Genomic DNA, 15,670 nt, shown 5'->3' with positions numbered 1-15,670 from the left:
GGGAGAGGCGGGAAGGACCCTCCCCTCGAGCCTCAGGAGGGAGCCCGGCCCTGCCCACACCTTGATCTCAGCCTGCTGGCCTCCAGACTGTGGGAGAATGGACTTCTGTTGTTTGGAGCCACATAGCTTGTGTAAAAACAACACATGTCTGAAAATAGGTGAAATGTTAAATAAATGGAAGTGTGAAATAAATATGAGACATGATGGAATATTAAACGCTGAAGATAACGTCTTTAAATAAAATGACACAGAGAAATTCCCTTTATATAAATAGAAAAAACAAGATATAAAATTGTCAAAGCTGGGACTTCCCTGGCCGTCCGGTGGTTAAGACTCCACACTTCCACTGCAGGGGGCCCGGGTTCAATCCCTGGTCAGGGAACTAAGATCCCGCATGCCACGCTGTGTGGCCAAAGTAAATAAATAAATTAAGATAAATAAAATTGTCAGAGTTGACAGAGCCCAGCTCCCGCCACTGCCCTGATGCCGTGACGCTGACTGGTCCCCGGTCCTGCAGCCAGCTCTGCGTGTCACCATGGACAACAAGGAAAGAGGCTTCAACCGGGTCCCAAGTCAGCCCAGGACTCTGCGTGTACCTGCAGGCCTGGACAGAGGCGGACTCGCCCTGAGAGCACTTGGGAGTCCCTCTGTCCGAGGGGAACAAATGCTGAAGTGGGCTGGGAATGCCCAGGCCTCTAGCCCTTCCTCTGTTTTTTTAGGTGCTTAAGCTTCTTTCGGATTCTACATGATCCCAATACCTCACATCATCATAGACCATCCCATGTCTGCTGTCAGATGTTGCCGAGGGAAACCAGGAGGTGGCCCATGGCATCCTCGTGCACCTGCACACCCATTCTGAGAAAACGGAAGGAAACCCAGCTGGTTTGGGGATCTGAGACTTAGGCGGTTCCAATGCTGGTGGCCCAGGTCTTCAAACCCTGCCTGCTGACTTCTGGTCTGTGGTTTATCTATGAGAAGAAGGTTCTGGAAACCTCCTTTGAGGCCTCGGGGTGACCCAGAGATTCCTGGCCCTGAGGCAGTGCTGGTTGGACCTTCTTCCTGGTCCAGGCACCCTGAAAGGCTCTGCTCGATTGAAAACTCTCACCCGTTCTGAGGGGTTTTAGACTGAGCTCTGTCGTACACGAAAAGTTTGCTTTTTTCCCACCAAAGTTTGGTTTTCTGGTTTAGCGGGAACCACCAAGCAGATGCGAGCTTGACAGTGGTGTGCTAATGCCACGGGACCTCGTCCCACTTTGTCCACATCCTGTGCCTTCGCACGGCTCATTAGGTGTCACACGGGACCTGTCAGCTGTCATTACCGGTGCTCAGTCTGGGGACGAGTTTATGATCATTTTTATTAGTTGATGCCAGTGACGTCTTTGCCTCTTCATGACGTAAGTCCATGTGTTTTCTTTTTAAACAAACAACACAACAATACCAAAATCCATGAAAACCAGGTCAGAATGAACGAAAACACCTTTGTAGGCTGTACTGAAAAAGCCCGATGCTGAGCCATGGGTCCTCCTGGGCAATCAGAGGCTTCCGCGTCGCCTTGGCAACCGGGGGATGAGGCCTCTCCCTTTTCCACAGCCCCCAAGCCCTGCTGTGGTGGCCTGAGCCTGCGGGTCTCCAGGACCGCCTGGGAGCCCTCGGTTTCTGAGAGTCTGCTCTTGGCCACCAGGTACCACCCTCCTCCCTGGGGCTGTGCTGTCCTGAGCAGGCTGGGCCAGGTGTCCAATCGGGACCCCGGATGCCTCTCAGACAGCCATGGCATCTCCAAGGAAGTCTCCTGGAGAATGTGAGCAGAAAGGCTTGTCAGAGTGACCAAGATGTTGGCATGGGGGAGGGGGACAACAGGGGGTTAAATCGGGGACGGTACAGCCTCCTCCATCGTGGAATTCCAGGCGTGACTCTGATGGTGGTTTAATGACCTGGCAAGAGGCTTCCTCCGCAGGGCTGGTGAAACAGGCAGGAGGTGCATCATACACGGAAGGATCTCGATCCTTTTATAAAAAGACTGCGTGGAAAAATATCAACCTGTCAGCAGCATTGCCAGTGTTTTTCGGTTCTGTCTTTACATACTTCTGTATTTTCTAAATTTCCTACTGAGTTTTCTATTGATGTTTATATTTAGAAAAAAACAAAGTCTTTATCAGAAGAGACCAGGCTGCTCAGGGAGCCTTGATCTGGTTCTCACTTGATGCCGCTGAAATTGCCGGGGATCCATCTGGAAGCCATAGGGAGAGCTGGGGCCCTGGCCTTTCCGTCGCTGCCCATCCCTCTCTTGGCTCACCCTGGGAACCTGCTCCCGGAACGGGGGGGATCCTTCACTTCTCCCCCAAGGTCCGGAATGGGCAAACTGCTTAGACTTTCAGAGCCGTCAGGACCTGTCGCCAGGGATGCGCCCCCACTTCCTGTCCCCATCCCTCCTCCCCAGCTTGGAAGCCACACTCCAGACCGGACTCACTGCCAGGCATCATCCCAAACTCCTTTCCCCCTCATCCTCACCTCTGTCCCCATCATAATCTTCACCCCGCAGTGCCGCAACCCCGGGTAAGCCCACATACCCACTTACGCCACACCCGTCCTCATCTGAGCACCTCCAGAGAAAACTCACACAACTGTTTGGGCGATCATTGGTGAATGGACCCTCAACGATTCCAGTACTTCCGCCACGTCCGTCTTGGAGCTGGTCCGGATCTCCTGTCTCCTCTCCTCCCCACATCAGCTGGTCCTCTCGGCCTCCCGCCCTTGGGTCCACACCCTCTGCCTTCTCTCTGGCAGAAACAGAAGGAGCCCCCCGTGTACGGCCACTTTCCGGCCAGACCACTCTGTTCCATCACTCTGGCTTCTTTTCCTCCTCCCAGTGGCTGCCTTCCAAAAGCTTCTTACCCATCCCCCCCCAGCCCCCCCCCAGCCCCCCAACCCCCGTCTGGTCTTTATCGTCTGTCTCCTCAGCCGGATGGTGGCCCTCGGGGGAAGGCATCTTGTCTGTTCTCCTCCCATTGTGCTCACAGCCCCAGGGAGCGCAGGGCACACGGTAGGCGCTTCACGGGCCTGGGTGGGCGCTGGTGGGTGACTCCCTTGGCCCTGGCATGCCTGGCCGCCTCGCCTCTCTCTGACCTGGGCCTTCCCTTCCCGCGGTCCCTACCAGCCTGTCACAAAGCTCACCTGTGCTCCTGGCAGCGCCTAGCACGGTTCTTGCGAAGAGTAGAAGTTCACGGATCTGGGGAATGAGTGAAGTGTAACACAAAGGCCAGTACAGCGTGCTTGACGCCAGTGGGGGCCCCAGAGACAAGTAGCTGAACCACCCCTTAGAAGTCTGACGTCTCCCAGAAGAAGTCGGGGTGCTCTGTGCGGCCCCGCAGGAAGGAGGCCCACACCCAGGGGCTTCTGCTCCGCAGCGTGGAGGGGTGGGGCTCCTCTTCCTGACGGCGGGAACCTCCGGCATTCCTGAATGCCCTTCCCGCCACCAGAGGACAGCGGGTACTGTGGGTGTGCTGTCACAACCCGTGACCACCCCTGCCAGGAACCTTGATGTTGCTTTTCTCACGAGCCCCCCCAGTAAACGCGATGCCTCCGTCTGGCCCTTGCTGGCCCTCTGCTGCCTACCTCGCCCCCTGCAGCCCACCCCCGGCTCCCTTAGGACAGGACTCAGAACACGGGCCAGGGAGCCAGACACCCCAAGGCCTGTCGAGGCCTCAGGTGCAGTATCAACCGTGACCAGCCCATTAGGCACACCGGTTCCTCAGTGGTGACAGGAACAGAGAGGGCAAGAGAAAGCCTAGAACTTGGGGTCCCGGGGCCAGCTGGTCTGTGAATAGGAAGCTCCGGCCTCTGTGCCTATGAAGCCCAGAGTGCTGGAAATCCGCCCTGCCCGTCCCATGGCTGCCTCTCCAGAACCCCGACACCTCCAGCCCAGGCCCAACATCCCCAGCACCAGGATTCCTTCTCTCCCAGCCTGCGGACAGCCTGGACTGAGGAATACGGCCATGATCACGGCAGTCACGGAGCAAACGCATCCCACGCGTGGGAGGCGGAGCTGTGGGAGGCTGACACGCTTGGCGGCGTTGGACGGCTGCTTCACCCAAGCTGCTGAGTTGGCCTGAGAACAGCTGGGTTCTCCTCCCGCCTCCTGGACCCCAGGCCAGGGGTCGTAACTCCCAGACGCAGTGCCCGCATGTCTGTAAGCGTGTCTGTGTCTCAGGCTCTACAGACGCAGCAGAAGGGACCAGGGCCGCCCTTGGGGCCCATGGACGCTGCTGGCGGCTGACCGTTTTCCCTGAGGCTTGGATCATTGGGCTAACGCCCTCAACGAACCACATAAAACCAAGGGAAACAGAGCCGGGAGGACAGACAAGGGCCTTCAGTACCTAGGAGAAGGGTGTCAAGAAAGAAAAGTGCCTTGTCGTACTCTCGGTGACCAGGGGAAAGCCACCCGGGGAGGGACGCTGGCGTCCCCCCACCTTTAGTCATGGAGGGGAGCGGGTTTAGGACACCCACCGGGGACAAGGTGGGCACACCTGTGAATGTTTAAAGAGACCTGTTGATGGGGTCTGCAGGCTCAAGATCTAGAAACAGTAAGATGAATTCCAGAAACACTGCAGTTCTAAGACAGGCTTAAGAAATTCCGAATGGAAAAGAAACCTGACTTACTGTTTTCTCCCGAATCTGCAGTGATATCTATATCTATGTCTATGGTACCATTCTTGCAGACTTTGAGAGTCTTCCTTCCACTAGGTTAGGTGGAGAATTGCTCAGGTCACTTTCTTACGCCTGTAGGAGCACACACTCAGTGTTTTCTTTTCCTCGTATTGTGTACAAAGCATGGAAGACTAGAAACATGAAAATAAAGCAAGCATTCTGGAAGGAATTACAGCCTCCAGGGGCTGAGGAGACAAGCAACAACTAAAAGCCCTGGGAAACAGGCTCGGTAGCAGCCAATTCACAGGGGTGCCGGGAGGAACCCCACTGTGGGATGACAGCCCTTCTGAGGTCTGCCTTTTCCTCTGCCCTGCCTGCATTGTCCAAAGAGCAGGCTCGCCACCCAGGGGCTGGAGAATGGCCACAGCCCGCGCAGGGCTGTTCAGATGGTGGGACCCTCAGGAAGGGCTGGGAGTGGGTGAAATGAGCCTGGGTCCAGGGACCCGCTCTGGGGAGGCAGCTTCGGCTCTTCTGCCTGCAGTTTCTATCCCACACTGACAAAATGTTTCCAAACAGCCAGCCAGGCGTTCGCAAACATCTACGACCTTTCCGAAGACTCTGGCTGGATCTGGGGCTGGGGGTGTGAGAGGCTGGAGGGGCCGGCTTGCTGGGTGTCACATGGATGAGCCTGAGAAAAGCTCGTAAGTCACAGAACGAGGGACAGCAGGTGAGCGCATTCAGGTCCTACTCTCTTCACTCTGCGTGCCATTCTCCTAGGAAGAGATTAGCAGGGTGCTGGGACCCCCCGAAGGAGAGGAAAGCAGTTGTAAACTACTCAGCTTGAAGGAAGTAAAACATATTCCTCCAAAATCTCTATGGATAAACTTGGGACAGATAACGAAGGCACTTTTGAAAGACTAAAGAAAGCTCTGGGACTACTTATGTCCTTGAAAGGACTTTCAGAACAAACTAAACCCACACACAACTGCCCAGGGAGGGGGTGATGGGAAATATTTGCCCAGGCCTGCAATCGGTCACCAGTAGAAGGGCATCCCCGCTCCACCAGGCGCCCTCGCCAGGCAGCCTCCCGAGAAGGTGTGTAAGTTCCGTATCCATTTCACTTAACTCGCTCCCAGCCCCTCCTATGACGTGGTACTTTTATTTAACACGAGGTAAAAATGATTGCAGGCTAGATGCAGAATTTAAATCTCAAAAGTGCTGCCTTCCTAATATTTAAGAAATACCATTCTCCATACCCTCTGTCTTCTCTTAGAAAACATCTTCTTTGCTGGTGAGGCATAAAGGAGCATGCAGTGAGCGGTGATGCCAGTGGAAATTGTCACCCTCGGCCATTTTCATACCCTCCTCTCGAGCGGGGACCAGGCTGCGGGCACCTCGGTCCTGAGGGCACAGGTCCCCACCCCTCACGCCCCCGCAGCTCTGGGGAAACAGCATGGTGGACCCGGCAGCGGACAAAAGAAACGGAGACCACGGGGGAACTGCAGTGTCCAGCCTCGCCAGGGGTGAGGTCCTCGCCCACTGTTGACCCCGCCTGTTGGCCCTCTTGGGAGGCGCTCCCCCTACCCAAGGGGCAGGGCGCTTTCCTCATCTGGACGAGTTGAGTCAAAGGCGCGACCTTTAGTGAGGGTGCTGCTAACTGGGTTTCCTAATACTCTGGTCCCAAGAACCGGAAGGCCTTGCTGCGTGGGGTCCATTCCCACCTGGACCTAGACCTCCGGTCACCCCGGAAATCAGCCCACTGGGCCCTTTCTCCATCACAGTGAGGAGCTCCACTGCAAAGAGCTGCCTCCAGTCACCTGCTGGCTTCTGACCGCAGACGTGACCCCTCCCGCGGCCCGTCCTGGGTGGGGCGGGGCCAGGCCAGGCGTGAGGACCCAGAACTACCTGCGCCCCGGCCTGGGGGCTCACAGCACTCGGGCCGTCCCCACGCCCCGCGCGGGCGTAGGTTACAGAGATGCTGGCCAGCTTTCCTGTGTGGACGTTTCTAACTTCCTAAACAATTGAGGCTCCTACGAGGCAAGAGTAATCGAAGTGGGCTGCCCAGGTCCTCCATGCATGCAGCTGCCACGCTCCGGAGGGTCCCTGGTGGGTGGCAGCTCCCCTCTGGGCCTGGGTGGCCAATTTGGGGTGTGGGAGCTGGCCTGCTGTCACCTGCAGCCCGTATGGCCCATTCTGCGACTCTGTGAGGTTTCCCGGGCCCCACCTGGTACTTCTCCTAATAGAGGCGCCAAGGCCAAGCACTTCCAACGGAAACTGGGGGACACATGAAACCCGTACCCTGATAATGAGGAACCTGGAGTAGAAGGCTGAAGAGGACGCAGCCGCACCTGTGCTGCACTTCAGGGAGTTTCGGAACCGCGCTAGAACCAAGCCTGTTGTCAGGGTGCGAGACGACGGGGACCTGGGCGAAAGCGGCCGTGCGCGCGTGTGCAGGAGGGAAGGCTGCGCCCGGGGACGGAAGGGTTAAGCCGCCCGCAGCGCCCGCGGCGTCCGGTAGCGGGCGCGCGCCGGCGGGAACGCGGGCGCTGGCGGGCGGGCCTCGGGCGGCCGGCGTCCCTGACGTCACCACCCCGCGGTCGCCGTGGCGACGGCCTCATCAGCGCGCGCGTCAGAGCCGCCAGTCTCTTGGCAACGGCCCGATCTCGCGCTCTCCCTCCGCCTGGCGCTCGGCCGCGCGTCGCTCCGGCGTCAAAAGGACGTCAATGGGGATGTATCAATCCGGCGGCGGCGGCGTGGGCGGGGCCGGCGGCGTGGGGGCGTGGTGGGGGCGGGGCCGGGCGGGCCGGGGCGGGGCCGGAGGGCGGGGCTGGCGGCGCGTGCGGCCAGAGAGCCCGGCGCTCAGCTCAGAGCTGACATGCGGCGCGGCCCGGGCGGCAGGCGGCCGAGCAGCGGGCGGCCGGGCAGCGCGAGCGGCCGAGCGGGCGGCGGGGGCTGCGGAGCGAGCGGCGTCCCGACCTCGGCGCTCCGAGGGCGGTGGAGGTGAGGCGCGGGCAGGCGGCCGCCGTTGGGCTCGGGGCTGCGGACTCCGCGGCCCCGCAGGTGCGCGCGCGGGGGTCGCGGGCCGGGGCGCCGCCACCGGGCTCCGCTTTGTGGTGAGGCTGGCGGCGTAGGGGGGCGTGGGAGCGGGGGTCCGGGTTTCGGGACGGAGCCGAGCGCGAGCGGCGATCCACGCGCCCCGCAGGGCTTGGGACCGGGAGCCCGAGCCGAGCCGAGCGCGGGCGGCGGGCGTGGGAGCGGGGCGCACGTCCCAAGGGGTTCCCGGAATCCGGGGTCGCTGTGGAGCCGGTCGCCGGCGGGGGCGGGTGGCAGCGGGTCCGCGCGCCCGGCGGGCCGGGGGCCCTGGGCTCGGGCCGGCCGGCGCCGAGCTGAGCGCGCCCCCCGCCCGCAGGTGCGGCCCGGAGCCATGGTGATCATGTCGGAGTTGAGCGCGGCCCCCGCGGGCTCGGGCCAGGGACAGCAGAAACCTCTCCGGGTGGGCTTTTACGACATCGAGCGGACCCTGGGCAAGGGCAATTTCGCGGTGGTGAAGCTGGCCCGGCATCGAGTTACCAAAACGCAGGTGCGTGGGGCGGCGGGACCCCGGGGTGGACCCTCCGGGGGTGCACCCTCTGCGGGTGGACACCCCCCTCCCCGGAGCAGGGGAAGCTGGTGGAATCCCTGCTTGTGGGGTCCTTCGTCCTAATGTCTAAACGCTGACAGTTTTTAGCTTGGAAAAGGAAAAAAATGCTTTATATTATGATTATGCATAATTTGTACAAAAATTGGGGGACAGCAAATAGGGTAATGAGCAAATAACCTAGGAGCGCAGCTGGAGCCCTGAAAAGTGAGCCTGCAGACACTTAGGACATTTATTGATCTTTGGCTTTTTAAGTAATATTAATGGTTACTTCCGTTATTTTCCTCCCTAACTTTTTGTGTCCTTTGGGGACGTAAAGTGTTTTAGAAATTAACCTACAGAAAATGAAATGTGTAAATTAGCTTAAATGAGAGGGTTTTTCTTTTTCAAACAAAATATCCTTTATCTATTAAAAATTTGTAGGTTGCAATAAAAATAATCGACAAGACACGATTAGATTCAAGCAATTTGGAAAAAATATACCGTGAAGTTCAGATCATGAAGCTTCTGAGTCATCCTCATATCATAAAGCTTTATCAGGTAAGGACGCAAGTTTGCCTTCCACTGTTACTTCTGGCAAAGTGTATCATTTTTTTAATTTTCAACAACTTAAGTCTCTGAAGGTTGCCCCTCTTTTTGGGTGTTTGTAGGAGTCAGGGGGTTGATTGTGTAAGGTGAACAGATTGACTTCTGTAAGCTGTGCAATTATTTTCTTGCTCTTGGATCATAATTCAGATTTGCTTCATTAAAGTTTTGTTTGGTAGTGTTACTCATTCCAGTTTTGAATGCGTGGAGGTCGGTTGTTAAATTTACTATGAAAACAAAGAACTAGATCTCTGCATTGCCGCAAGTCAACCATTTAGTGTGAAGGGACGAATCTGAGTGAAACTAGACTCTTCTGCCTTTGCAGATAATTATTAATCTTTAAAACCAGCTGCTCTTACCAGTTTTCGTAAACTTATCTGCGCGAAGGCTGCAGTGAGCATTTGTCTATCCCGTTTCAACCCTTCCATCAAAAACGGAGAGATGAGGTGCCTTTGCTGCGGTGAGAGCAAAAGGAACTTGCCGTCTAATCTGCTTTAAGAACGTGCCTCACCCTGTCCGTCTGTTGGTTTGCTTTTTGTTCTTCCTTGAAACTAATAAATTGTATCTTTGGAAACTAAGTGCTGATTTAATTAGGACAGCAAAGGAATCTCTTACTTAGCCAGGTGCTTCTGCAAAATGAACTCGGGTCTACTTGCAGAAGGATAAGTTCTTTGCAAATGTTTGATATTACTCCCAGTTGTGTTGGGTATAAGTTCCTTTTGACGATTCTCACGAAACCCTGTGGATCCGAGATGAATATGGGACGGTGTGGGGATGTGTGTGTGCCCTTGGCAAGGCGAAGCTGTACAGTGTGGCAGGGGAGAGGACTGAGGTTGAAATGACCCCCCGGGGAGGCTGCTGCCCTGGGTTACGGTGAAGGATGAGGTGGAGTCATGGGGCTCGTGTTCCTCTAATGACAGTTTACTCAGCATCGTTAAGTGCCGAGATCGAGTCACGTGCACTCCAGTTCGTGTTTTGTTTCTGTTGTCATTTTTGAGTCAGGCCGAGATAAGATGTTTCCTCCATGGTCACTGATGTCAGTGCCTGAGCAATGTGCCCAGCCTGTTTCCACAGGAGTGGGCTGAAGCCTGTCTGTCTCTGACTTTGACGAGGGGGATGAGCCAGAGCTTTCCTCATCTTCCTGTCCTCCGCTGACCCTGTGCGGGAGGAGCCCAGTGAGCCAGACGGTAGAGGTCTTTTCTGGGGGTGAATTTTCTCATCATTCCATGAGCTGTTTTAACTGTTTGGAGACAGGGTTCAGTGGGTAGCAGCGATTGTTACGGCTCTGGTTTTGACACTAGTGTCTAATTTTCTTCCCCTGGCCCGGTCCCCAGAACCTCCGTGAGACGCTACAGCTCTTTCCTCGAGGTTTTTTTTTAAAACTTCAAACACGTTGACTCGTAATTCTTCCTCTGTCTCTTTTTTAAATTGAGGAAAGGGATAAACTTACAGCATGTCACTCTACCACACACGTCCAGGGCAAGGGTAGTTACTAGTGTAGCGAAACTGCATTGTGTTGGCTTTTCTTGTTAGATTTGTGGCTCGAGGCAGTTGTCTTTAAAGTGCCTTTTTAAGGGAATAACTATATTTTGAACCCTGAAGAGATCTTTTTCTGTAAAGATGTATTCTGTGTCCCTCTGAAATATTTTAAAATACACAGACATGAGTTTGTTTTACTCCTTTCAGTACCAAAGATTTGAATTTGACCTCCTTTCTTAATTAGTTATGTTTTAAAATCTTAAAATTTTTTTTCATCGTGAAATAAAATTCTCGATCAGTAAATGAACCTCTGAGGTGTGTTTGACATTGGCTCTTGTTATTGACACACACGCCGAGGAGTTTGCTGTAGGCGAGGAGTCTTTTGTAGCTTACCTGGCAAAGCTGGCCTCTCACAGCCTCCTGTATCAGGTCAGTAACGCAAGTGGGGCGGGGAATTTGTTATCTATTATTCAGCTCGTGCCGGCCCTGGCTTGGATAATCTGTTGCCTGCTAGGCTTCTAGAAGAAAGGCCTCACAGAACTCTCGCCATCTCTTACTGCTGGGGCCTGCAGAGCCTTCACTTTGGGTGAGGCAAAGTGAGTTAAAAATACCATAGAGGAGAGTTCCAATACAAGTAGATATTTTTGGGAAGCAGAGGTGTATCAGGATGGATAGGTTAGTGAGGAACTCACCTCTGATTTTCAAAAAACTTCTTCCTTTTTTTTTTTTTTTTACATCTTTATTGGAGTATAATTGCTTTACAATGGTGTGTTAGTTTCTGCTTTATAACAAAGTGAATCAGTTATACATATACATGTGTTCCCATATCTCTTCCCTCTTGTGTCTCCCTCCCTCCCACCCTCCCTATCCCACCCCAAAAAACTTTTTCTGAATAGGGATCCCCTTTGTCTCTTTATTGCAGAAGATTTTCTTTTCTTTCCTTTTTTAAAATAACGAACATGCTCATTCTGGAGAAGTTAAAAATTTACTGGGGTTCAAGTAGATTATTTATACCATTGGTATGTTCCCTTTATGTGGTTAAACGTTAGGTCTTTATTTTTTTAGGTTATGGAAACAAAGGATATGCTTTACATTGTCACCGAATTCGCAAAAAATGGAGAAATGTTTGGTAAGCCATGCTGATTCTTAGTATCTGTTGGAAAGAAATGTCCTGATCGCCCCTCCAGTGTTTGGGTCTCCCCAGAATCCTTTCGTTGTGCCCTAGGCGGCGGCCGGACCTTTGGATTTGGGGCTATAGCTTCCTTTTGTCCGTCCTCAGATTACTTGACCTCCACCGGGCACCTGAGCGAGAGTGAAGCCCGCAAGAAGTTCTGGCAGATTCTGTCAGCTGTGGAATACTGCCACAGCCATAACATCGTCCACCGGGACCTCAAGACCGAGAACCTGTTGCTGGACGGCAACATGGACATCAAGCTGGCAGGTGAGGGGCCCAGGAGCGCGCCCAGCAGGAGGGAGGTGCATGCCGGTGAGGGGCCCCATGCCGTATTGCACGAGCCTTTGAAACTGCGGCCCTGCCGTTTGCACTGCAACTTCATCGCCTGTTTCCTTGTCTCTCAGATTTCGGGTTTGGGAATTTCTATAAGCCAGGAGAGCCTCTGTCCACGTGGTGTGGGAGCCCCCCGTACGCAGCCCCGGAGGTCTTCGAGGGGAAGGAGTACGAAGGCCCCCAGCTGGACATCTGGGTAGGAGCCACTGGTGCAGTGCCTGGGGGGTGCGGGTGCTCGGGGGGCACCGGTGCCGGGGCGCAGGCGCTGACTCAAGTCTGGTCCTCCTCAGAGCCTGGGCGTCGTGCTGTACGTCCTCGTCTGCGGGTCTCTTCCCTTCGACGGGCCTAGCCTGCCGGCCTTGCGGCAGCGGGTGCTGGAGGGCCGGTTCCGCATCCCCTTCTTCATGTCTCGAGGTAGGTGAGTGCCCGGCCTCCTCTGGGCGGGTGCGGTCACCAGCCTGCTGCCCGAGCTATTGGGTAACCAGGATGAGACTTTGGGGGGATGAGGAGGAATCTATTTCCTGAAATGCCTGCTTGACCGTCTTCTGAGTCTGCCGTCGGGCCTGGGAGCCAGGCCCATGTCACTGTGGGGTGTTTACTCGATGCCTGCGAGAGAATCCCAACCCACTGGCTGCTTTCTCTGTGCCCGACTTACAGGGCCAGCTGACGCCTACGCGGCTGCTCTGAAGCCGGCTGGGGGCCCAGCGACAGCACTCGGGGTGCTGGCCCCGTCCCCTGAGTCTCACCCCTCCCACACTGTGCTTTTCCCTTCCACTTTGGAAGGTGTTGGACAGCTGCTTCCTCACGTGCTTGGTCACAGCAGGGTGGGGGAGTCTAGGTGGTGCTCGGTCTGGTGGGTGTTAGGACCACGTTCCCCAGGGACCTGATCCCTCGACCCGTGGCCCTCCTTAGCGGCAGGTCTGTGACACCCAGGCCACCGCTCCCGGCCTCAGCGTTCTTTGGGACGGTCACTTGTCTGCTCGCCACATTCAGGGGAGCCATGTCCCCTGCAGGGACCCAGGTGGGCGCTGGGCACACGCGTGCAGGAGGCCCTCGCGGGCTCAGCGCGCCTCCCTTGCCCCCCAGACTGCGAGACGCTGGTCCGCCGCATGCTGGCCGTGGACCCCACCAAGCGCATCACCATCAGCCAGATCTGGGAGCACAGGTGGATGCGGGCCGACCCCGCCCTGCGGCAGCCCACCTGCCCGGTCTTCTCCTTGCTCGGCTACGCCTCCAGCCTGGGCAGCTATGACGAGCAGGCACTGGGCATCATGCAGACGCTGGGCGTGGACCGGCAGAGGACCGTGGAGGTGCGCCGCCGGCCTGGCCTGCCATGGGGAGGGTGCGCCTTCCCGGTCGGGGGTGGGGTGGGCCGCTGAACGGGGGAAGCGGGCGCTCGCCAGCCGGGTTAAAACGGGCGCGCGGCTGATCGAAGGGCGGCTCGCCCACGGGAGAGGGTGTTCTTGGCCACCCCAGAATGGCGCGGGGGCGGGCTCTTCAGGAGCCCCCCCGCCGGCTGCGCTCTGACCCCGCTTCTCTGCCCGCAGTCGCTGCAGAACAGCAGCTACAACCACTTCGCTGCCATTTATTACCTCCTCCTGGAGCGGTTGAAGGAGCTCCGGCTCGCCCAGCCGCCGGCCCGCCCCGGCCACGCCTGGCAACAGAGGCCCCGGAGCTCGGACCTCAGCGGATTTGAGGTGAGGGACGGCGCCTTCGATACCCAGCCCTGAGTCTCTGCCTTGGACTGTGTCCCCAAGTTAGGAATACCCTGCTCGGACATGGCTGGGCGGGCACGCGGGCTGAGCCCCCAGGTCACCTACCCCCTCCCGTTAGGCACTGGCAGGGGGTCCCGTGTGGTGAAGCGGGGTGGGGGGTGCCAGCCGTTCTGCTAGGGGTCAGGCCCCGCCCGACCACCCCCTGTTCCTTCACGGCCCCTGGTGCCACCACTCGGCCGGTGAGGCACTGGAGGGGGCTACACACGTGTCCTGAGCCCGCAGCTGGTGGCCGACGCCTGTTAAGTCAGCGCGAAGCCAGCCCGGTCTGTTCCGCGACGCTGTGTTGCTGCGGTCGTCCCCTGCCTCTGTCCCTCACGGCCTCTGTCCTCATCTGCTGGCCCCCAGGTGCCTCAGGAAGGCCCCCCCGGTGACGCTTTCCGCTCCGCCCTGCTATGCGCGCAGCCCCAGACCTTGGGGCAGTCTGTCCTGCAGGCCGAGCTGGACTGTGACCTCCACGGCTCACTGCAGGTGTGCGAGCGCCTCGCAGGCGGTGTCCGGGGTGGGCCCGTCTGGTTCCCAGTGCTGGTGACGCCCCGGGCCGGGCCTCACGGAGCGCTGGGGTCACCGGCCTCCGTGTGTCCCCGCAGCCCTCGCTCTTCCCCGTGGACACCGGTTGCCACGGTGTATGCCAGTGGCGCTCCGTCTCCCCCAGCAGCCTGCTGGACACGGCCATCAGCGAGGAGGCCAGGCGGGGCCCGGGCCTGGACGAGGAGCAGGTCGCACGGGGGCCCCCGCCCGGCAGCACCGGCCGGAGACACACGCTGGCCGAGGTCTCCACCTGCTTCTCCCCGCGCATCCCTCCATGTAAGCGTCCCCGTGGGTCAGGGACATGCCCGGCGGGTGGGCTGTGACGGGCAGCGTCTTCAGGTTTGCCGTTCCTGAATCGCCCGAGGCCACGTGGACCATACTTAGACCTCGCCGGTGGCCCTCGAATGGCAGGGACAGCGTGGGGTTTAGCTGCCCTCAGGGGCTAGCAGGGCAGGTCCTCAGCCCAGGCCCCTCTGTGTCCCAGGTCCAAGCGCCACCTGTTGGCTGTAGCCGTGCCCCCAGCCCCGTGGTGCTGCCCGTCGAGGCTCCCTGGACTCTGGGGGCATCTGGCTGTCGCAGACTTCCTACCCCCAGAGTTGAGGCTAGGGGTGGGGAGGGCACAGCTGTCTGCCCCGTCAGTGGGCCACAGGCCATCTGAGGGCCCGGGAGACGCCGCAGCAGGCGCGAAGCTCCGGGGCCAGAGCACCTGGACTTGCTGCAAAGGGTGTCGGGCGTCCCCGGGTGCGTCTGGCCTCAGCAGCGCCTGCTGCTCTGCAGGTATCGTTGTCTCCCCCTCCGCGGCCAGTCCTTCCGAAGGCACCAGCTCCGACAGCTGCCTGACCTCTGCGGGTGACGGCCTGGCTGGGCTCAGCGGACACCCGGTCGCTCAGGGGCTGCTGAGCGCCTGCTCTCCGCTCAGACTGGCCTCGCCACTCCTGGGGACCCAGTCCGCCACCCCTGTGCTGCAGGCGCAGGGGGCCCTGGGAGGAGCCGCCCTGCTCCCCGTCAGCTTCCAGGAGGGCCGGAGGGCGTCAGACACCTCTCTCACTCAAGGTGACTTCCCCTTTCGCGCCCACTTCTGCCTTCCCTGGGAGACCCGTGTGCACCCCGGGGGGCATCACTTTGTCCTTAACGGCAGGTGGCAAACCCCTCTTCTAGCTGGTCCTGGTGGAGCAGCTGTGCTCCCTGGGCAGGCCGAAGCTGCTGCCCGGCTTCTAGACACCCTGGCTTCTAGGATGAGCTCACACGGCCTCTAGTAGCTGGTCCTAAGAGCCCAAGAGATGCTTGGGTGGCGGGCATCAGCTCCGGACTTGGAGGAGGATGGTCAGGGAGGCACCCACCACAAAGGCAAGCCATACTTGGCGGCCGGGGTCTCCTGGCACCTCGCAGGGCTTGTGGGGCCCCAGCCCCGTCCCGAGGCCCCTGCACTGCTCACGCCCTCCTTCCACGAAGGATCCACTGTCTGCCCAGACGTGTGCTTCTTCAGGGCTGGAACTGCTGTCCCAAACCAAACCC

The 15,670-nt window shown here is 58.0% G+C and overlaps 1 protein-coding gene and 1 long non-coding RNA gene across 5 annotated transcripts in view; one reads left to right on the top strand and one right to left on the bottom strand.

Moving 5' to 3' along the window:
• Positions 1–15,670, top strand: part of SIK1 (salt inducible kinase 1) — a 94,988-nt gene that overhangs the window by 75,978 nt on the left and 3,340 nt on the right. Inside the window, exons 2-13 of one of the 2 annotated variants that reach the window (XM_004264661.3) lie at positions 7,508–7,644; positions 8,054–8,224; positions 8,705–8,821; positions 11,411–11,474; positions 11,625–11,786; positions 11,924–12,048; positions 12,143–12,266; positions 12,939–13,162; positions 13,400–13,549; positions 13,973–14,095; positions 14,215–14,431; positions 14,933–15,208. In XM_004264661.3, the coding sequence (XP_004264709.1) occupies positions 8,069–8,224; positions 8,705–8,821; positions 11,411–11,474; positions 11,625–11,786; positions 11,924–12,048; positions 12,143–12,266; positions 12,939–13,162; positions 13,400–13,549; positions 13,973–14,095; positions 14,215–14,431; positions 14,933–15,208 (1,738 nt within the window). In that variant the 5' untranslated portion in view covers positions 7,508–7,644; positions 8,054–8,068. Of the gene's footprint in view, positions 1–7,487; positions 7,645–8,053; positions 8,225–8,704; positions 8,822–11,410; positions 11,475–11,624; positions 11,787–11,923; positions 12,049–12,142; positions 12,267–12,938; positions 13,163–13,399; positions 13,550–13,972; positions 14,096–14,214; positions 14,432–14,932; positions 15,209–15,670 lie in introns of those variants that run through there. The other variant, XM_033418408.2, reaches the window with a different exon arrangement.
• On the bottom strand, positions 1,337–7,346 carry LOC117199300 (uncharacterized). Of its 3 annotated transcripts, none has more exons than XR_004480511.2 (7): positions 6,943–7,346; positions 5,901–5,932; positions 5,323–5,439; positions 4,657–4,835; positions 3,172–3,226; positions 2,618–2,777; positions 1,337–2,017 (listed from the first exon to the last, which is right to left on the bottom strand). It is a non-coding gene; the product is annotated as an uncharacterized LOC117199300 (long non-coding RNA). The 3 variants fall into 3 exon arrangements; XR_007477612.1 differs by having other exon boundaries at positions 6,993–7,346; XR_004480510.2 differs by having other exon boundaries at positions 5,323–5,932.

This window comes from Orcinus orca, chromosome 5, assembly GCF_937001465.1.
Source record: "Orcinus orca chromosome 5, mOrcOrc1.1, whole genome shotgun sequence".
In the NCBI taxonomy this organism is placed as follows: domain Eukaryota; kingdom Metazoa; phylum Chordata; class Mammalia; order Artiodactyla; family Delphinidae; genus Orcinus; species Orcinus orca.
This window is presented reverse-complemented; position numbering and strand designations above follow the sequence as displayed.